The following is a 22236-nucleotide window of genomic DNA, read 5'->3' on the forward strand; positions in this document are numbered from 1 at the left end:
TATTGGGATTTGTATTAATGATTTGTTTTTATTTATTTACTATTTTATTTACAATTTTTTATTTTTTTGTAACAGACTCAAGAGTTTGAGGTTTGCTACTGTATTGTCATGTTTGCTCCATAAATTGCCATGTAATGGCACATTTTTGTGGATGGCATCAAATAAAATAAAGAGTGACAAATAGTAGCAAAGCAATCCATATTGGTCTTTCACAATGTTGCTCTACAAAATAGCACAAATGCTTGCGATAGAGTGAAGTTAACGGAAAACCTTTTGCAAGGTTTGTTGACTTTGTGAAGAGGTCAGGTTGGAGTCAAAGATTTTTGTGAAATTCCTTCCTGAAAAGCTTTTTCCCTTGTAACAGTAAAAAAGAATGTCTTTGTCTTCAAGCATCTCATCTGTGATATTTGGAATGACTTTAGTGATCTTAGAGAAAAATACAGGGTGGTCTGTTTGACGTGATATACTTTAGAGCTCTTTTAATAAAAGGTAAATAACCCTTTTGTTTTCTTGTTTATAGCACTTCTCACATTTATTAAAATTAAAGAATTGTTCAGGAGTTCAGGGGTATGATGGTTAAAGAATAGCACTGACACCCCAAGGGATAAGACTATGTGTCTGAAAATAAGACCATAGTTTTTGGAATCATATTTGGAATCCTGCTGTGTATGCATTTCAGCCTGAGGATGCTTAGACTAACTTCCAAACATCCTTGCAGATGTTTTCCACTTGTGTGAGAAATTCATCCTTATCACAGATTCAGAAGCCAGCAGCAAAAGTTAGCTAAGATCTTCATGGCTTTATCCTGCCCAGTTCCAGACATACCATGACCTCCAACAAGAGACATGTAAATTTGAGAGCTGTCTGCTTCTAGTAACATGGAGATTCTGGATGAAATGTATTAAAATGTAGAATAAACATTCTTCTGTTGCCCATTTCAGGTTCATTCACGCTGGCGGTATGGTCGTCTGGTCCGATCAAACCTGGTTTGCTTGTTCTCAGCTATGCTGTAAACATAAAATGAAAAAAGGGAAAATGGTGAGATAATAATGTAAAGATGAAACCAAGACTTTCAGTTTGGACATCTTTTCATACCAATAGAAAATCCATCATGCAGACTTCTAGCTTTTAATCCATCAATGTTGGAACATGAAGATGCTTTGAGTAGATGGTGGTGGCGCAGGTCGCCACCACAAAAAAAACAGAAAAAGAAACAGAAGAGAGAGTAGGGGTTAGTACGGATTTTAGAGCCACCATGAATAGTTATTATAATGAATAGAATATACAGAGTATCAGGATTAAATTAAAGTGAAGTTTAAGAAGGCCATGTTACAATAATGTGTTTTCAGCAGTTTTTTAAAGTGCTCCACTGTATTAGCCTGGCGAATTCCTACTGGCAGGCTATTCCAGATTTTAGGTGCATAACAGCAGAAGGCCGCCTCACCACTTCTTTTAAGTTTTGCTCTTGGAATTCTAAGGAGACACTCATTTGAGGATCTAAGATTACGATTTGGAATATAGGGTGTCAGACATTCCGATATATAAGATGGAGCGAGATTATTTAAGGCTTTATAAATCATAAGCAGAATTTTAAAGTCAATTCTAAATGACATAGGTAACCAGTGTAGTGACATCAAAACTGGAGAAATGTGCTCGGATTTTCTTTTCCTAGTTAGGATTCTAGCAGCTGCATTCTGCACTAGTTGCAAACAATTTGTCTTTTTTGGGTAGTCCTGACAGGAGTGTGTTACAGTAATCTAGTCGACTGAAAACAAACGCGTGAACTAATTTCTCAGCATCATTCAATGATATAAGAGGTCTAACTTTTGCTATGTTTCTTAAGTGAAAAAATGCTGTCCCAGTGTCTGATGAATATGCGAAATCATAACAGATAAGGCAAAGCATGAGCATCAAAAAATATTAAAACTTTGCATCTTATTTAGTCTTAGTATGGCTTGAGAGTGCTACCTATAGTTGAAAGCGTGTTGCGGTTTTCTGTAATGCAGCAGATAAAGTGATATTGACAAGACAGTTGGAAAGAAAGTCATCATCAGCTAGGGGAGACTGAGGATAGAAGCACAAACTTGTTTACCATGATAATTGTGAGTTAACTTTATTTGACTTCAAATGCCAGTGATGCAAGAAGTTTAATAAAAAAAAAAACCATAGAGGGGATTCTGTTTCTGTTTTCAGGACCCTTATCCAATGGATTAGGGGGAAAGGAGGGTCTTTATTTTAAAAGCTCTGTATTACATGAATGTGTTTTTTGTTTATGAAGTTAGCTAAGTTTCCTGGGAAAAATGCATGTGCTTTCGCATAGCAAAAGACTGGATAATTGATGTGTGGATTATGGGATGCAAGCTATGTGACTATTTTTTTTCCCCATGAATGCTTTTCATATTGTTTGCTGTTATACAACATTTGACAACCTTAGCTACTATTATGTCATACACTTTTTATGTTCATTCTCTATGAAAAGAAAAGATTACACATTTTTTTTTGGTTGTCACCTCAAACTACATGAGGCAAGTAACATATAACAAAACGTACCATACAAAAACAAAATATTTAGGAGGAATATTCCTTTAGTAGGCAGACTGCTCAAATAATAATTCTTTGCATTTATATAGTGCTTTTCTCACTACTCAAAGCGCTCAGCAATTGCAGGTTAAGTGCCTTGCTCAAGGGCCCACAGAGCAGAGTCCTCTTTGGCATTCACGGGATTCGGACCGGCAACCTTCTGATTGCCAGTGCAGATCCCTAGCCTCAGAGCCACCACTCCGGAACACTTTGAAAACACATCAGATCTCAATGGGAAAAAAAAATCATGCTGGATATCTATACTGCTACTGCTAGGTAAAGTGTTAGGAATGAAAGGGTGCCACATAGCTTGCATACTTAGCTAGCCTGCATACTCTCACCACATGAGGCCGGGCATTGTCATGCACCAGGAGGAACCCAGGACCCACTGCACCAGCAGAGGGTCTGACAATGGGTCCTAGGATTTCATCCTGATACCTAATGGCAGTCAAGGTGCCATTGTCTAGCCTGTAGAGATCTGTGTGTGCCTCCATGGATATGCCTCCCCAGACCATCACTGACCCACCACCAAACCAGTCATGCTGAACAATGTTACAGGCAGCATAATGTTCTCCACGGCTTCTCTAGACCCTTTCACGTCTGTCACGTGCTCAGGGTGAACCTCATCTCATCTTTGAACAGCACAGGGTGCCAGTGGTGGACCTGCCAATTCTGGTATTCTATGTCAGACAGTGAGCACAGGGCCCAGTAGAGGACTTCGGGCCCTCAGCCACCATCATGAAATATGTTTCTGATTGTTTGGTTAGAGACATTCATACCAGTGGCCTGCTGGAGGTCATTTTGTAGGTCTCTGGCAGTGCTCATCCTGTTCCTCCTTACCCAAAGGAACAGATACCAGTCCTGCTGATGGGTTAAGGACCTTCTACGGCCCTGTCTAGCTCTCCTAGAGTGACTGCCTATCTCCTGGAATCTCCTCCATGCCCTTGAGACTGTGCTGGGATACAGAGCAAACCTTCTGGTAATGGCATGTATTGATGTACCATTCTGGAGAAGTTGGACATCCTGTGCAACCTCTGTAGGGTCCAGGTATCACCTCATGCCACCAGTAGTGACACTGACTGTAGCCAAATGCAAAACTAGTGAAACAATAGTCTGAAAAGATGAGAAGAGAAAAATGGCAGTGGCCTCCACCTGTTACACCATTCCTGTTTTGGCGGTTGTCTCATTGTTGCCCCTCTAGTGCACCTGTTGTTAATTTCATTAACACCAAAGCAGTTGAAACTGGTTAACAACCCCCTCTGCTACTTAACTGACCAGATCAATATCCTAGAATTTTCATTGACTTGATGCTGTACTCTGATTACAAAGTATTCCTTTTACTTTTTTGAGCAGTATATATGTGTGGCACATATAAAAAAAATCTGCAGACTTCAATGTTTATTTCTTACAGTGAAGGATGTTGGTTGCTGTCTTACTGTGTAGAGTGCGTTTTCCTAACATGGTTTAGGTTCACTTAGAGATGAAGGGAGATCCAGCAAACAAAATTTAAGTCTGATAATTTCCATCCTGTACTGATCTATTGCTATGTTGATACATGTGGAATTCACCAGGAAAATAATGTCACCTTCATCAAGACACAAATGCTCAATGAATGGCTTGAAGAGCAAGACAGTGACATGAACTGTATAACATGACCATCCTAGTTACAGTATTACATTTTAACCAAATTGAGTTTGTGAACAGGAACTAAGACTGCATTATCTACTACAATCAACAACAAAAAAAAAACATATATGTAATTTCACAAAATAGTGTTGTATCCTACAGTTCTAGACCCTGGAAAAATGTATGACCACTCACCATGAAGTACAGTAGTTATAGTGACTCATAGTAGTCTAATCATCTATTAAGAACTTATGCACAGGGGTGATCAACATATTTTGAGGGTGGACCTAAATAGGGTATTCTTGATTTTGTAATTTCTGTGCACTAAAGCATGTGAATTGTAGGTTTCTAAAATGTGTAGTTTGTAGTTTATTTTTTCAGAACCTAGGAAAAAAGGTTTCTGAAAACCACAAAATCAAGTATCATGTTATCATTAAATTTCTAACTCTAGAGAACAATAATCTTTCACAGATTCAATAACACCTCTCTACCAGAACCAGGGATTGCATAGCAATGGTGTTTCTCTTAATATTTCAGGCTCAAGTAATTTTGATCAGTACTTTACACTACGTTTCCTTTATTATTGCAATTGACTGTGTATCTGAATTCCATAATAAAAATAAATTAGGTGGTATAAATTTCATATTTTTGTAGTGTTACTCTATGGCTGCTGATCTTGGGCAAATCCCAAAGCTCTTGTCAGCAGGACATGCATTTTCTAACCAGGAAAAAAAAAACAACTAATGTTTACTTTTCTTTCAAACCGGTATTTAAAAGTAAAGTAACCATGGTTCTAAAAAGAAATAGTAAACACTTACACTGTCAGGTCTTCCACCTCGGTTAGGATGGCGTCCCTTTCAATTTGCAGCTTGTCCCGGCACAGTAGCAGACATACCAGCTCCGAGCTCAGATCTGTGGGCAAGAGTCACAGATTCAGCAGCATTCCTGCATTCCTACAGTTACTCATCTGCTCCCATTAAGTGTTTTACTTTTTGATCTCTTTTAGTCCAAGTAAAAATGTCTGAAGAACTTCAATTGAGTTTTATGTAGTCTATTAGGCCATTTTTATTCATTTCAAAAATAAGATTTTTATTCCTGCTCTTAAAATATATTTATTATAGTATGTCTTGCTAATCTGTAATTTGCCTTGCTAACCTGTAATTTGGTTGTGTGAAACTCATTGCCTTGGGACAATGTAATATCAAGTTAGTTTCTAAAAGTAAAGAAGCCCAAGTCATTAAGCCTCAAAACATCTGTCATGGGGTCTAGCATTCTAATAAAAGACCTAACATCCCATGTTTGTGATTTAAATGGCCACATGCTAAGGAAGAGTACATAGAGAGTCAGGTATAATTTGGAAGGTCAGGTTAAATAAAATAATATTTGGTCAGCCTCTTAGTCTGGGCAAGCACCAGCAAGGATGGCTGAAACCTTCTTTTTAAAAACAGATATCAAACAAATTCTGGTAGGTTGGATTGAAGCATCCAATGTATGTATGTGTGATGCATGCTGTGATTAATAAAGTATCTATCTATCTATCTATCTATCTAGACAATTATATATTTTGAAATACAGGATTGTTTACTTAAAAAGAGGGCAAAAAAGCTTGTTCAAAACAAATACTACTTAGTTTAATTCAGTCTGTTTATGGTTGGTCTTCTAAATGTAAAGAATTATTATTATTATTATTATTATTATTATTATTACACTGATAACAAGTAAAATATTGCTACCAAGGAGCAAATAGTAATGTGAAATCAAAAAGGGATGGTGCATGTGATAGCAGACATTATATGGATTAGCTATGGATCAGTTGAGACCTTCATCAAAAGTGGCCTCAGGACAACTTATAGTTGATTACATGGATTTTGTACAATTGGAGTACAGGCAATAGAGAGGAATGAACTAGCAATCTTATGGCTTGATGTTCAATGTCTAATGGACTGTGGCTCAGTCAAGGTTTCGTTCCAGTCTTGTGACAGTTGATGGCTCCCTGTAATCCTAAATAGGAAAAATGGGTTCAGATAATGGGCATGTGTAAGAACTAAAATAAAGATGGGCAGTAAGCAATTGTATTACTCACAAATTGTTCTGTCCAATTCTCAACCACTGTAATAAATGTAGTACCTGCAGACATACAGTCATTGTACACACATTTGAACACCACACCCAGAATTTCTAACTCACCCTGGACAGCCTGCATCAACGATGCTCTCAGAGACTCTAATTTCTGCACCGAAAGTTTCTGCAGATCTACTCTTTTAAGTCTTCTAGGCAGTTCCGTTGGGCTTTTACTTTGCTGTTAATGAAAAAGATCATTGGATAAACAAACAGACAGAGGTGGGTAGAGTAGCCAAAAATTGTACTCAAGTAAGAGTAGCGTTACTTCAAAATAATATTACTCAAGTAGAAGTAAAAAGTAGTCATCCAAAAAATTACTCAAGTAAGAGTAAAAAAGTACTTGGTGAAAAGATTACTCAAGTACTGAGTAACTGTTTGATCATAATAAATGATTTATTTTTTAGAAATGTTGTAATAAGACAGACAAAAATATAAAATAATGTGCAAATTCTGCTATTTCCAAATAAAATAAAAAATGATTAAAAATAAATAACATCTTCACAAAATAAAGATGCAAAATTAACACAAAGTTCCAAATCTCAGGTTTTCACAACAAAGCTTTTGAAGCCAATACCTACAGTAGGTAACATGTATGTCTGAACAGTGCAAACTACTTACAGTGACAAGATATACTGACTGTACACTGACAGTATAATACTGCATATTCACTTGCCCTCCAAATAGCACAGCTGATAGAAAATGACATTAGAACAAGCCAGTTGCGGATAGTTGACACAGTTGACACAGTCACTGTATAATAGATGTAGGATGCTCTTTTTAAATAAATTAAAAATTGAGACTGCAATTAACATGAACAAGTGTTCTTATAACTGTTCTTATTTTTAAATTCTGTAAGACATACACTGTCAGACAGATCACTGAATAATGCACAGACAGAGAAGTTACTAGATAGATAAACTGGGAAGGCACTGTATAATAGAAGATATAAAACTGTCAGGAGAAAAAAAAACAGCTAGATAGATGGTCTAGCTCAGGCAGGCAGAGCGGCGAAACAGGTGGTAGAAAACAGATCACATGGGTAGTGGTTTACTACATACTACCATAGAGAATGAATGGGAAACAGTTTAGGGAGTTTTAGCTAAAGAATACGCAGCGGCCGCCTTCCGCTGTGCATGTTTGGAATACAGCGTATATAATGGAAAAAAAGTAACGATTCGAGTGTTGCCCAATGTAGTGGAGTAAGAGCAGTGTTTCTTCTTCACAAATGTACTCAAGTAAAAGTAAAAAGTATGGTGCAGTAAAACTACTCTTAGAAGTACAATTTTTTTAAAAAGTTACTCAAGTAAATGTAACGGAGTAAGTGTAACTCGTTACTACCCACTTCTGCAAACAGATACATGTGAACCTGGATTTGTCTAACACCCAGTATTAACTTTACTGTCTCCTAATTTCCTTCTTTTTCCTTATTTAATCACCTTGTCTTCTCTTTGCCCCTCCTTTGCAGCACCTTCTTTAGGTCCAGCTGAAACATATGACTGGTTTTGCAACTCTTCTGGTCGCTCTGCTGTATTTCTGTGCGCCACTGGGGGTGGGGAGAACTCTTCTGGTTGGGTGTCATAATTGTGCTTCTTAAAAGAAAACAATACAGAGACAGAGGCAAATGTCAAATCCACATGTATGCTTTTATACAGTACGACATAATTAAGAACCTAGTGTTTATCTTAAATAGAACCTTTCATAATGATCATCATGACATTTTATAAGACAGGAGTACTCTTTGAGTTACCCAAGATCATACTGGTGGATCTGAATGTGTAAGTGCTGGCTTTATATTTCAACTCTTTAATTTCAGTTTATTTTGTGCAGCATTCTTTTCTGAGTATAGTCTCAGAAGGAGTGCACACATGTGTAGCTATAATGCCATAACAGAAATAATTACACCATACATTATTTACATACATCCATTACTCAATATACAAATAGAATATATTAAGTAATAAAATGACTGACACAGGGGCATGTTTCCATTGTTTGAGAAGAAACCATCACAGTTGCAAAAAATATAACAAATAAAAGAAACCAATACAGCCAATAAGGAATGAGCTGAGATAAAACTTTGGTTCTGGACTTTTGTCTAGACTGGCCCACCTCAATAAGCTGGACACCAAGTATCCTTGCAATCCCTTCATTACATGTACACATAAAATTCTCAAATTACTTGTAAACAAGTTAGTATAAAGTACTCCCTGACATACGAGCAAAGGCTGTGCAGAAACTGCTCTGTCCCCTTTACCCACTCCAATGGTCCTAAAAATTTCAATTAAGACATTACACCACAGAATTGCTCAAAATTATTTAGGAATTGCCACAGAGGTCGCTGATGAACATGGGTTATTGTGAATTTAACACAGATGCTAGAAACTTTTCCCTCATTTTGAGAACAATACAGTAGTGTGTTAGACAGCAGTACCATTCCAACTTGAAGATGTTAGGTAAATAGGGTTTGAATGGCCCATATTTATGTAAAAGTATGATTTTATAATTTTCTTTCCAAGTACTTCACACCATAGTTGTCTCCTTCCTGAGCACAGTTATTGTCAGCTAAAATAGAAATTGAACAGAAATCACTTTGAGCCAAAAGGAGTCACATCTGACTGCATTTTTGAGTTAGCAGTTGGAAATACTTTTTGTGATGCAAAACCTTAATAGTCAAGTGATCCAGTGTTATAATAAAAAAGCAAGTAAAAACATACACAGAGCACACTTCTGCTGGAACAAGGAGGAAGAGGCGACTGTAGTTTAGTGACCAATATAAACCAAGTCAAAATTTGTTAAAGGGAAGTCAATCCTACTTTTGTCTTCATTCAGAAGTGGAGAAACAAAGCAAGGGGTCTAATACCAGACCACTTAAAGCCTATCACACAACAATGAAAAAAAATATGTTTTAAATTATCTTGGATCTTCAGGGTGTACATGGTGCAGACCTTTATACCAGAATGTAATTCTGGCAACATGAGGGTAGCAACGCAGTGGCAACTCTGACGAAATGACGATGTCCATATGGAAAGCAATATGGCTTACCAATAAGATGAAAAAAACCTACTGCACATAGCACAACATAATTAGTTCTGTGATAAAAACTCTTCAATAAATCTCAAAATAACAAACATACTAAAGGATAACAGAAAATGTGAAAATCATGAGCATAGCAATATACAGTAATGACTCAGTTAAGTGAATGGGATTGTAATGACTTAATTGAGGCTCAAAATATTTTGATCTTCTTAAGCTTATTATTATTTATTATTAATCTTTAACATTTCGGTATTGCACAATGGTGATGTTATCAGTTCCAACATTTTGAGTTTGTCTTAATGATCGGGAAGATTGTCTAGATGTTGTATTATAACATTATACAAAGTTATTGTCTGTTTTTACCTGCATTATTATCAATCTTTAATTTAATATTGTTTTTTTGTAACAGTATGCTGCTGCTGGAGTATGTGAATTTCCCCTTGGGATTAATAAAGTATCTATCTATCTATCTATCTATCTATCTATCTATCTATCTATCTATCTATCTATCTATCTATCTATCTATCTATCTATCTATCTATCTATCTATCTATCTATCTATCTATCTATAATACTGAACTATTAGGATCTAGACACTATATTATAATACATTTCAAAGTTTACAACAGTTAATCTTAATTTTAATTGGAAAAAAAATCAGCAGATGTAGCAAAAGCCTAAATACGATACATTGCAATAAGCTTTTAAGTGTGAACAGTGTTGTTGTGCAGCAGGTTTAAAAGTGTTCTACATGCAAGAAGCTAAAAAAGAAGTTGTGGAGATAAAAAAAGCTACTGTATATACTCGCGTTTAAGTTCTCGCATGGATAAGTCGGAGTTTGATTTTACCATATAATTTCCCGTATTTTATAATGTCGGTCGTATAAGTAGAATGCGGAAAACTTGCGCTATTGGTCCAAGAGCTTATGATATGATATGCTAACGCCCACCTGAGAGAGTAACCACGGAGTACACTGCCTTTTTTTCTATTTATTGTGCCTACGTAACCACACGGTAATACCCAAAATATTCAGAAGCGACTTTTGCACTGTTTTGTGTTTTTTTTATATCTCACACCCTCATAAACCTTTGTGTAAGAGCATCCCTTATCTACAATGGAGTGTTCGATCAGAAGAAAATATGAAGCTGGTTTTAAATTAAAAGTCGTTGAAGTGGTGAAAGAAATTGGTAACTGCGCTGCTGCAACAAAATTTGTTGTGTTTGAGAAACGGGTGTGAGAAACTGGTGGAGGATGCAAGAAGATGTAAAAAAAAATAAGTGTTGCATTTTTGAACAGGCGTATTATAAGTCGGGGTCTGATTTTATGATCGTTTTTTTGGGTTTCAAGACCTAACTTATACGTGAGTATATACGGTATATGATGCACATGAAACTAATATCTTCTGTGATAAATTTAAGGCTTATGAGAGAAACCACTGAAAAGGATATCAGGAAAGCTAAAAGTCTCTAGGAGAAATATGTTGCAGAAAAGGCAAAATATTATTAAAAAAGTTTCTTTCAATATTTTAATAGTAAAAGAACAGTAAAGGAGGTACAGTCATATGAAAAAGTTTGGGAACCCCTCTTAATTTTTTGGATTTTTGTTTATCATTGGCTGAGCTTTCAAAGAAGCAACTTCCTTTTAATATATGACTTGCCTTATGGAAACAGTAGTATTTCAGCAGTGTCATTAAGTTTATTGGATTAACAGAAAATATGCAATATGCATCAAAACTAAATTAGACAGGTGCATAAATTTGGGCATCCCAACAAAGATATTACATCAATACTTAGTTGAGCCTCCTTTTTCAAATATAACAGCCTCTAGACACCTCCTATAGCCTTTGATGAGTGTCTGGATTCTGGATGGAGGTATTTATGACCATTCTTCCATAAAAAATCTCTCCAGTTCAATTAAATTTGATGGTTGCCGAGCATGGACAGCCTGCTTCAAATCATCCCATATATTTTCGATGATATTCAAGTCAGGGGAATGTGACAGCCATTCCAGAACATTGTACTTCTCCCTCTGCATGAATGCCTTTGTAGATTTCGAACTGTGTTTTGGGTCATTGTCTTGTTGGAATATCCAACCCTTGCGTAACTTCAACTTTGTGACTAATGCTTGAACATTATCCTGAAGAATTTGTTGATATTGGGTTGAATTCATCCGACCCTCGACTTTAACAAGGGCCCCAGTCCCTGAACTAGCCACACAGTCCCACACCATGATGAAACCTCCACCAAATTTGACAGTAGGTAGCAGGTGTTTTTCTTGGAATGTAGTGTTGTTCTTCTGCCATGCAAAGCACTTTTTGTTATGACCAAATAACTCAATTTTTGTCTCATCAGTCCAAAGCACTTTGTTCCAAAATTAATCTGGCTTGTCTAAATGAGCATTTGCATACAACAAGCGACTCTGTTTGTGATGCGAGTGCAGAAAGGGCTTCTTTCTCATCATCCTGCCATACAGATGTTCTTTGTGCAAATTGTGCTGAATTGTAGAACGATGTACAGATACACCATCTACAGCAAGATGTTCTTGCAGGTCTTTGGAGGTGACCTGTGGGCTGTCTGTAACCATTCTCACAATCCTGCACATATGCCGCTCCTGTATTTTTCTTGGCCTGCCAGACCTGGGTTTAACAGCAACTGTGCCTGTGGCCTTCCGTTTCCTGATTACATTCCTTACAGTTGGAACTGACAGTTTAAACCTCTGAGATAGCTTTTTGTACTTTGCTCAATTTTGTTTTCTCTATTACAAAAAAGACATAACAGCACTAGAGAAAGTCCAGAGGAGAGCAACAAAACTGATTCCAGGACTAAGGGTTATGAGCTATGAGGAAAGGCTAAGGGAGCTGAACCTTTTCTATGCCTATTACTTAATATTGCAGCCTATTATGTGAAAGCGTAATATCAAGAATTCAAATTTGAATAATCCAAATGGTGTTTGGTGGACATGAATGCTGAAACTGTGCTTCTTTATATTTATCTCAAACCCATATCTTTATCTTAATACCCATTGTCTTGGGTATGACGTTAATCTGCATCCAGCCCTGCATGTAGGCCCTAGAACCTGCAGGGAAAAACCTGGGGGTTGGTGGCAGAATTGGCACTTCAGCCACCATGAAAAAAACTCACACTGTTACATTCCATCTGAACAAGTGTGGTGCTGAGGTGTCGCCCGTTGCATGGCTGCACTCGGGTCCTAATCTGGGATCCAGAGTTGGTTTGTCATGTGATGGGTGTGGCAATGTGCTGTATCAGCGCATGCTCCTAACTTCTCTCTCTCTCTCCCTCTTAAACTCATTGTATTTTTAACTATAGTTTGTGGAGCCAAACATCACATATAAAAGTAGTACAATGTTTCACAGATGCTCCGTGACAATCCCCTTAACCTGTGTCTTGAAAAAGTGAGATGTTATCTCCCTTAATTGAAATGAAATATAGGCATTCGATCATAAATAGCAAGGAGCCACATTCTAGTAAACATAATGGGCAGGATACACCATGTATCACTCCAACCCACCCAATCTAAAGCTCACAGACTCCTTTTCATTTAAATCCAGTTTGACTAGTCCATACCTGTTTGCTTTGCTCTTCCTCCTCTTCATCTTCACTTTCACTGTTATTAATAAAACACAACTGCAAGTTCATCCGACTCTGAAGACTTCATGGTATGAAAGGGCAGAAGAAAAAAAAAAGAAATTAAAGAACATTGACAGGTAGGTGTGCTGTTAATCTATGTGAGGCTTTCTTTCTTGCACTTCAGTTACTGGAAAATGTTATGCTGTGTCCAGGTTTCTTGGCAACCCTGGAGATGGACAAAGCCGACAGCACTGTATCTAAAGAGCATATGGTGTGAATCATTATGATGTACTTGTCTGGCCTTTCCTGTGATGTTTGCATTGGAATTATGTACGAAATGACTGTTGACTGTTTTGAGACTTGCACAGTTCTGTGTTTTTTAATGTAGATCTATCATAGTGATGGTGTGACTCTGTAATATCATTGTGCAGTGTGCCAGCTAGTCACTCATGTTTACAGTTTTTATCTAGAGTGTGGGTGTGCATATTTTGCTGCCTGGCACTTATATTAGGCCTCTGAGAAAGCTGGCGTCTCAGTAGCACACAGTTTATTTCACTCCACCAGGGATCCACTTTCTAAACACCAATTTAAGCCAAAATGTTCAGGGATCCAGATTCTGCTCAGTATGGAGTTATGTCACTACCATGAGAGCAACAAATCAATTAATATCTACTAAACTCAGCATGTTACAGTGTGCATCATCACAAACAACTTCATAAAGACAGTTCCCTTTCCTTACTGGAGCACAATAATATGAACTGTGTGGCACCCGGCTGGGGTTCCTACCCTGCCGGGATGCCCGGGGAGACAGGAGGAGGGCTCATGCCCTGGTTGTATTGGGGGCCACGGGTACTGGGCTTAGAAGCTCAACCCTGTAGGGGCCCGTGGTCACTGCCAGGGGGCGTCCCTGTGCCTGATGGACCCTGGACCCCAGTACTTCCACCACACCAGGAAGTGCTGAGGCGAAGAAGAGAGGCAACACCCGGAGTGCTTCCGGGGAGACAGCCGGCACTTCCGCCACACTGGGGCGTGTCGGGTGGAAGATTGCCGGTGCACACCTGGAGCACATCCGGGTATGGATAAAAGGGGCCACCTCCCTTCATTCGAGGCTGGAGTCGGGTGGAAGCAGGACAAGGTCGGAGAAAGAGAGAAGGAGGCGGTCCGAAGAGGCAGAGTGGTTGGCCTGGACTTTGGGGAAGATTGGGGTTTGTGGTGCACTTAAGGACTGTGTAAATAATAGTTAGTGTAAATAAACGTGTGGTGGTGCAAAAATAACATGTCTGCCTGTCTGTGTCCGGGGCTCATTCCACAACTGGTAGGAGCAGACTGAATTTTAATTTACCGAGATGTCAAGGAGATCACATGTCTTGTTGTCTCATCATCTCCATCATCATAGGATGCCCTTATGCTCTGCTTATCATGCCCTCCTGCAGTCTGAAAAACAAGAAAATAAGATTTTTGCTTTGTTGCTAATTAACCATACCATAACTAAAATTTTAAATGGTTTTCCTAAGTATTGCTTTGATTTGATCAATCTCAAATATATCTTAGTTAAAACTCTTCTCTTTCTATTTACTTAGAAACATCATTTTTGTATATATCACAGATTTTAAGTATAAGTGCAATATATGTCATCAATAGATGACTCCTGCATTTGTAGGATGCATTGAGAATTGGAATGAGGAGTAGCATAGACATGTGGCAGAGGACTTTATAGAGAGAACCACCTGGAATTCCACTTAATCAAGGTAACATTGTTCATGGTGGACTCCCAGTGGGCCAGGGAGTCTCTGAGATAAATCAACATAATGTGTGGTAGTGCATAAATCCCCGGAAGTTATCTTGAACAGAAGACTGGGTTAGGTGAACAAAATACTGTACAAAATGAGCCACAGCAGGCTTTTTCTTTTTGAAGAGGCACTTTGATATATGCAACCCCATTGCTAGTGATGTAGGAATAAAACAAGGTCAGAGAATGAATAAATTGATCAGGAAGAACAGTATTACTGGACTGGAGGCAGTGGCAAAAAAGAGAATGATAGAAAAATCAAAAGCCATTATGACTAATATTGCTCATCTACTCTATGACATATTGTTCTGGAACAACTTAAGTTACCAGCTCATTTCACCATGGTTTGGGAAGAGGCACTACTGGGTGTCCTTTTTTGGTTGCAATCATTAGATTTTACAATGATCATTCCAATCCTGTCCATCTTAATAACAGACATTTATAACAAACATGTTGAGATAGGAAAAACATTTCTTTGTATTATTAACCCCCTTAAAATTAACTCTGCTAATGACTCAGCCTTGGAATTCAATGTAATTTCGGTTAAGCTTGAGTCCGAACTGGGGGAAATGGGACTAACTTCAGCCCGCAATACCTATGATATAGGTTCACTTAATGCCCACAGCATCGATCACAAAATGCCCTTTGAGTTCGATAACTCTTACATAACCCTAATCTTAGCCGAAGTGTAACTGGGCCTGCGATGGGCATTTCATGACTAACATTCTGGGCATTTCATGATGTGGGGGTGTTATGTGACTGCCCTCACAGATGCTGTTGGCTGCAGTTGCACTCGGCTGACTGTAATAACCCACGTTACGTTTTTAAACCCAAATAACTCTTTGGACTGTACTCTGCTGCCATCTAGTGAATAAAATAAGATTCTTCTTCTTCTTTTGGCTGCTTATGCTGCAAAAAAAAAAACATGAACAATTCTATGCATTTTGGTACCCTAAGATAACTCATCAATATTCAGGAATGGGATGGAGTCTTCAACCAAAACTCAATGGTGTGCAAACAACAAGGTGTAAAGCCAGTTTTAGTACAAACTAAAAGTGAACCATTAGTTTAATCAAGTGAGAGTGATGAGAATGTAAATTGGCCTTCAGACATTGACACGGATAGTGAAACTGAAGCATACTGTTCACAACACAGCAACTGTTGTTCATGTCAATGGAAATGTGGATGTCACTAAGCCTTGTGCTGTGATAGCCTACAATAACACAAGGGGTGTATTGATCATGCAGATCAGACACTGACATTCTACCCTCTCATGCACAAGCAACAGAAAAAATATTATAGGAATAGTGTGAAAAGAAATAAGTTTCTAATGTATCAATTGCAATGTCATGCTTGATGACTGTTTCAAAACATATCACATGAAGGACTAAATCTACATCAGTACAGAAGTGGACATTAGACAGATAATAATTTCTTTTTGTGATCAATAAATTCCAGCATCCTGAAACTCAATGAATGAAATAAAGTGGTCATAGAAAATATATAAATGGTTTACTGTATAATTTAAAATATAGTGAATGCTTAGTCTTAAACTCAAATATTTTAGGTTAGAGTTACAGAACAAATTAATTTGTTTCTGCACATAAAGTCGTTTATTAAACTCACATTTTTAAGTTTGCAATATTTATTTGAACATTCCAGAGTCTATTCTTCTATTCTCTCTCTCTGTATCATTATACATACTGTAGATAATAATAATAATAATAATAATAATAATAATAATAATACATTATTATTATTAATTAATACATCTATTTTATCCCTGAAAAAGAGAATTGGCCTTATGGTGTATTGTGCTTTGTGCTTCAACCCACAGTACAATCAAGTCCTAGGTATTGAAAGTGATATCTACCTTGCTTCCACTGTCCACTGGACAGCTTTTTGAAATTTCACTCGCTCTGGTTATCTATGAATTCTGTGTATCATAACCCTGTAGGGGATGATTCAGTGGTTAGTTCTGCAGTCTTACAAATGCAGTATCCTTGGTTTGAAACCTACACCGGTTCATTGTCCATGTGGAGTTTGCATGTTATCCCTGTGTCTGTGTTTGTACCTTCTTGCCATATTCCTAAACACATGCTTAGTAATTTAATAGTTGACTCCCGATTGTCCCTGTTTATATGAGTGTATGAGTCGGCCCTGCAATGGACTAGCACCCTGCCCATGGGTGGTTCCTGTATTGTACCTAGTACTTTTAGAATAGGCTCCATCCCCCATAATTCTGTATTAGTTTAAATTTTTTTGCAAAAAAAATGTGTGTATAACCCTATAGGCCAGATCATGTCTGGGGACTGCTTTCTGCCTGTCATCTTTTGAGACAATCTTTAATTCATTAGGGACCCTTCAGACTCACCTCTGCTATTCCAGCCAGCAGATTCTGTGTTTTCCGTTTTTTCTCTCTTTCCACCTCCTGCATCTCCAACTCTTCAATGCGTCGACCAAGTTCCTCCCATTGCATGATGGGAAGCTCAGTATCATCCTCAGATTGCTCCAGCAGAGTGAACTGCTTTGATTCATCACTTTCTTTTTCTTCTCTCTCCTTTTCTTTGTCCTCCTTATTCAGTCCTTTCTCTCTGTCCATGGCTTATTCAGGAGGTCAGACCTCAAATCCAAGAGGAAATGAATGAGGCTGGGTGAGATTAGAATGCTGCTAAAAAGAAGAAGTACACTTTTAATCTTTAATAGGAAAATAAATACTAAAGCCATAGAATTTCAATGTGCTTGGGAGCGAGCTGACATTAAGAAATAGAAAGACTTCATCCTAATAGGGGAAGACAACTTCTGGTAAATGAGTGACTTAGAATGGCCTTGGAATTATAGGTATCTATTGATGAAGCAGATCGAGATACATGAGTACGAGCTCCTTATACTGATGGACGTAAAGTGCTTAGAATTTCATTTAAAGGGGAGAACCCCCTATTCCAATCTGATCAGAGGATAATCAGTGAGAAAAATACTGGTGCAACAGTTAACACTTCTACCTCACAGATCTAGGGACTGGGATTCAAATTCAGTCCTGATTGCTGTTTCTGTATTAATTCAATGAGTATTTTAGGTTAATTATGCAAGTTTGATTCTGAATCCTGGCCCAGCATTTGGTAGTTACAAGTTTAATAGCAGCAGTCTGTCTTTTCTGAATAATTCTGTGTTCTGGTCTGGCCTCCAACATCTTTCCTATTTTTGGAGTATACTCCACATTGCTTTGAGGAGGCAGAAAAGGAAGGAGAAACCTACCTGAGCTGTAGACCGTCAGGTTAGCAGGGGGGTTCAAAGGGAGAAGATGCAGTATGGCCGGTATTAGCTCCTTCAGGACAGGAGCACATTTGAGAAAGAGCTGTTTTTGCAAGCGTCCTTTACGTTTCCAAAGAGCCAGGGGAGGTCTGCTCTCTTTTCTTAACACCAACTTCCTGAACTGAGAGCAGCCACACTTAGTAATTCTGCCCAGCAGGTCTGAGCGTGCCTGAGACGCAGATGTGTGCGTTGTTGGAGTGTGGGTCACCCGTAAATCCCAGCCTTTTGCATATTACTGTAAAAAAGTTTTATCTGCTGCATATTCCAGTTCATAAGAAGAGAAGAAAAAGTAAGAGGCCTGTTCTAGATTGCCGTCCTCCAATCTGGAGCCCAAGGCAAGTACCCTAAAAATCCAGCACCAAATCTCAGAGGCACCAGTCAGCGTCCTGTCCCACCCCCTGTCGTAAGTTGCTGTGCCTCGTGCAGTCATGCAGGGAGGGACAGCCTCAGGGATGGCTAGAAAGCACTCTTGGAGAGGTGTGAGCCAGCTGAAAGGAGGAAAAAAGTAAGAAAGAAGGAGTGGTGGTGCTGGGGAGGGGTTGAAGGGCTCATGAGGAGGAGGAGGGCCGTAGTCAGAAGGAAGAGAAAGAGAAGGTGTCCAATTTCAGAGGTAATTCCAAACAGACACACAGAGGAGTCTGTGTGAGCTAAACACAAAAATGCAGAGCAAAGCTTGCTGGCTCTGGCTTTTGTTACCGTTCCTTACCAGGCAACAGCTCCCTGGTCAGACTCAGCTGGGCCTCCATTGTGGGAGGCTAGCATTGAAGCTGCAAACAGAAAAATGGACTGCTCGGAAACTTATTTTGACTTTTAAAGGAGAAGGTAGTGGTTATAAGTTTCCAGCCTGACTTAATGAGCTGACCTCACCATGGCGTTACTAGAATATCTTCCTTCTGCAGATCTGGCTGGATTAGTAACAACTTGGGTATGAGTGACATTCATAGATTACATGGAAAGCATGTTCTCCCGATTTATAATATAGACAGTGGTGTTTATGGCATGGAATTTCTGGTAGGGCCTTACCAGAATTTTCCTATTTGTGTGCACACTGCTAAAACAGAAATATTAATTTACCTAAATAACAATATATATATCCCTCTTTTGCTGCTAGTGTAGTGTGCAAGTTCATGTACCTTTCACATCACAAAAAATCAAGCAAAGGGATGCTAGTGCTTGATGTGTCTTGAATGGCATCAGATCACTTTGATGATCACTATGATGTCACCTGACAAAACATAGTCATATTAAGTAAAGTGAGAGCCTTGTAACCAATCAATACCTAGGAGAATCCATTGGTTAGGAACTGCCTAAAATGGAAGGGCAACAGCTAAAGTTTAGAATCAAACAGCTTTGAGGCAAAAAAGGACAAGACATGATAGCATGGAAAGAATTCTCAGACTGCACAACACTGTGTGAATGAAACACAAGTTTTTCACCAGACAGCATGAAGCTAGAAACAAAAAAAGAAAACCATTTTCTACTGTCATGTTTGCTGTGGGAGTGTATTGGAGACTCTGTGCAGTAGTTGAAACTGGGGTGGGTTTGAATGAAGCTTAGTTACTAACCTGTCTTCTAGCTCTAGAATGGGTAGGAGCCCACAGAAAAGCACTGACCTCACTTCTGGACCATTTCTGAAGTCCCATGCCCTCTGGTCCATTCCTTATTGTCATGCATGCATGTTGGAGGATCTTCTCATGGGCTCCATCGAGGTATGTGATAACCCGCTAGGGCAAGAGGAGATGCTGTCACTAACATTCTTTTGTCCTTTTCTCCCCACAGTTCAGAGAAACAGTCCTGTGAGGGCACTTAGCCTCACCCCTTCTGGTTTATGTGATATAAGAAACCCAGCTGTCCGGAAGGAGGCTACTTTTGCATTCAGAGCAACCTGCCAGAGGAGCTCCAGTAAATGACCCTCAATTCTGTGGTGAAGAACCGAATACTTTTGTTGTTATCTGCCCAAGGGGCTGCTTGTATTGATGCCAAGAGGCGTGTTTTTTGTTGGACTTTATTCAATTAAATAGGATGACTCAGTTGGTGTCCCGACTATTCATCCATTCCACGACCTGTCGTTCCTGCACCAGGTCACACTACATAAGAAATGAAATGAGACTACCAGAAGTTGGCATTTATTGTCAGGGCCACATCTGCTGGAGCCACGCTAACCCGCAGAAGCCCTTATTCTAATGACCATGGAATAGCTTTATTTTCAGTTCCTCCCTTTTACCTTCTATTTAATTGTACTTAGCATTGCTGCTATTAAATGGGAATCTCTAGAAGACCCTAACACTTCATCTGGTCTCATCTCAGTTCTTTACACACTACATACCTGTTATTTTCACACCACAACTCAGTGTTTTTTTAAAACAAAAACTTTGCACTGCTGAAATGGAAGGAGCAATGTAAGGCTTTCTTGTGGTCTGCCTTTTGAAATTTAATGCTGTTAGGCAGTCCATCTCAGCATTAGGTGAAGATCAAAATGTCAATTAGCCCCATCAACATACTGTCTTGTGTTCAATGCATTCCTGATATTGAGCTTTCTTTTTTTTCAGATTACTGTGGCTACCTTTAAAAAGAAAAAATTGTACTGGACATTTTGTATCTCTTTGCTAGCTTGCATCTCATAGCCTTAACTGAAAACAGCTTGAACTGTAAGTGCAAATAAGTGATTAAAAAACAGGAACAGAAAGACGGTGCTCATTTAAATGTTGTGGGTTCTAGCCTTCAAGCCCCCACTCTAAACAGAAAAGTTGAGGTGACACGTGTTTACAAACTCCCACTGGTAAACCAAGAGCACTGCAGGGTCAATAGAGCTAGCCCCCCTGGCAGAGACAGTACTATAACACCAATAATTTTCTAGATAGGAAATTACATTGGTCATATAATGGAAAATTGGAAAACAAATTGTTTATAAAGGCACTTAATCCAGGGCAGGGTCACAGGGTAGCTGAAGATTATCCCATCAGTCATTTGGCATAAGGCAGGAACAACACCTGGGCAAAGCGCCAGTCCATTGCAGGGTGAACACACACACATTTGGGCCAATTTAGCAACATCAGTCTACCTAAGCTGCATGTCTTTGGAATGTGGGAGGAAACTGGAGACAAACCCACACAGACAACATGCAAACTGAACCCAGGTAACACCAAGGACGCATAACCTGGTCTCCTTGTTGTAAGACAGCAGCTATACAACTTGCCAAAAAGTCACCCTAAACATTTTAATAAGTTAATTTACAGAAGGCAGCTTATTACTTATTTTGCACATCAACTGGTAAGCTGTGCCCCGCTGACCCTTAATACAGAAATGCCATTGGATATAATTAAAATTGTTGAGCTGTAACTCACTATGGCTTGGCTGCTTGAGACACATACACTTCATAGGTGACCGAGGGCCAACTGACAAGTGTTTTCTTCTCTCTGCCTGCAAATGAGTTGCTCATGCTGGCACTCAGTCAGTATATTCCTGTGCTAAGGCCTAAGGTTACTGCCATAGCATGTGAACCAGTCACTCAGCCGGACAGACAGTGCTACAACCTCCCTGGAGCTGGGTCATCAATAGTGAGGGTGGTATCTCTGAAAAACGTAAGTATAAAATGTAAGGTAGTAGGTCTATTTAGTCTGGATTTAAGAACTCTGGTTGTAACTGGAAGCTGTTTTCTTCATCTTAATGTTAAGTCTGAGAGGACATGTAAGTTACACTGATGGCTTTTCTTTTCTTTTCAGAAAATGAGACTGACAAATCTCCCATAGTGATCTTTACAAATATCTGCTCACCCAAGCATCAAAACACATTTGCTTCAAAATCATTTGAATCATATGGAGCAAATAAGCAGGATTGCTAGTTCAGTCCCCACCTATGACTAGATGTATGATGCTAAGCTAGTCCAACTGCTTGTATGTTCAGTATAACAAAATATAAAGTAAGAAATTCAGCACTTCTGCCTTAGGATTGTTTAAGCTCTCAACCCTAATTTTAAATATTTACTGTTTCTTCTGACCATATCATTCAGTTTAATTTTCTTGATAGTAGATTCATGGCAGTAACTGTGGTATTAAACTTCCTATAACTATACAGAATAATTCAAAAAGAGCTGAACACTTTCAGAAAAGTATAACTCACTAAGTCAGTATAATGTGAACATGTAGTATAAACCAAATTATAAAGGAACTCACACATTATTTCATT

At 38.6% G+C, this 22236-nt stretch overlaps 1 protein-coding gene across 3 annotated transcripts; it reads right to left on the bottom strand.

Moving 5' to 3' along the window:
* Positions 1 to 15: 15 nt before the first annotated feature.
* Positions 16 to 18566, bottom strand: si:dkey-6n21.12 (schwannomin-interacting protein 1). 3 transcript variants are annotated; one of them, XM_051924203.1, is made up of 8 exons: positions 17995 to 18566; positions 17114 to 17362; positions 14293 to 14384; positions 12948 to 13032; positions 7764 to 7916; positions 6394 to 6505; positions 5025 to 5118; positions 16 to 1007 (listed from the first exon to the last, which is right to left on the bottom strand). In XM_051924203.1, exons 2-8 carry the CDS (start codon positions 17339 to 17341, stop codon positions 944 to 946), a joined length of 828 nt encoding a protein of 275 aa, XP_051780163.1. In that variant the 5' UTR covers positions 17342 to 17362; positions 17995 to 18566; the 3' UTR covers positions 16 to 943. The 3 variants fall into 3 exon arrangements, with proteins under 3 accessions (XP_051780163.1, XP_028653828.2, XP_028653827.2); XM_028797995.2 differs by having other exon boundaries at positions 17 to 1007; positions 17114 to 17410; XM_028797994.2 differs by having other exon boundaries at positions 17 to 1007; positions 17114 to 17407; positions 17995 to 18565.
* Positions 18567 to 22236: the final 3670 nt, after the last annotated feature.

This window comes from Erpetoichthys calabaricus, chromosome 3 (assembly GCF_900747795.2).
Source record: "Erpetoichthys calabaricus chromosome 3, fErpCal1.3, whole genome shotgun sequence".
NCBI lineage: Eukaryota > Metazoa > Chordata > Cladistia > Polypteriformes > Polypteridae > Erpetoichthys > Erpetoichthys calabaricus.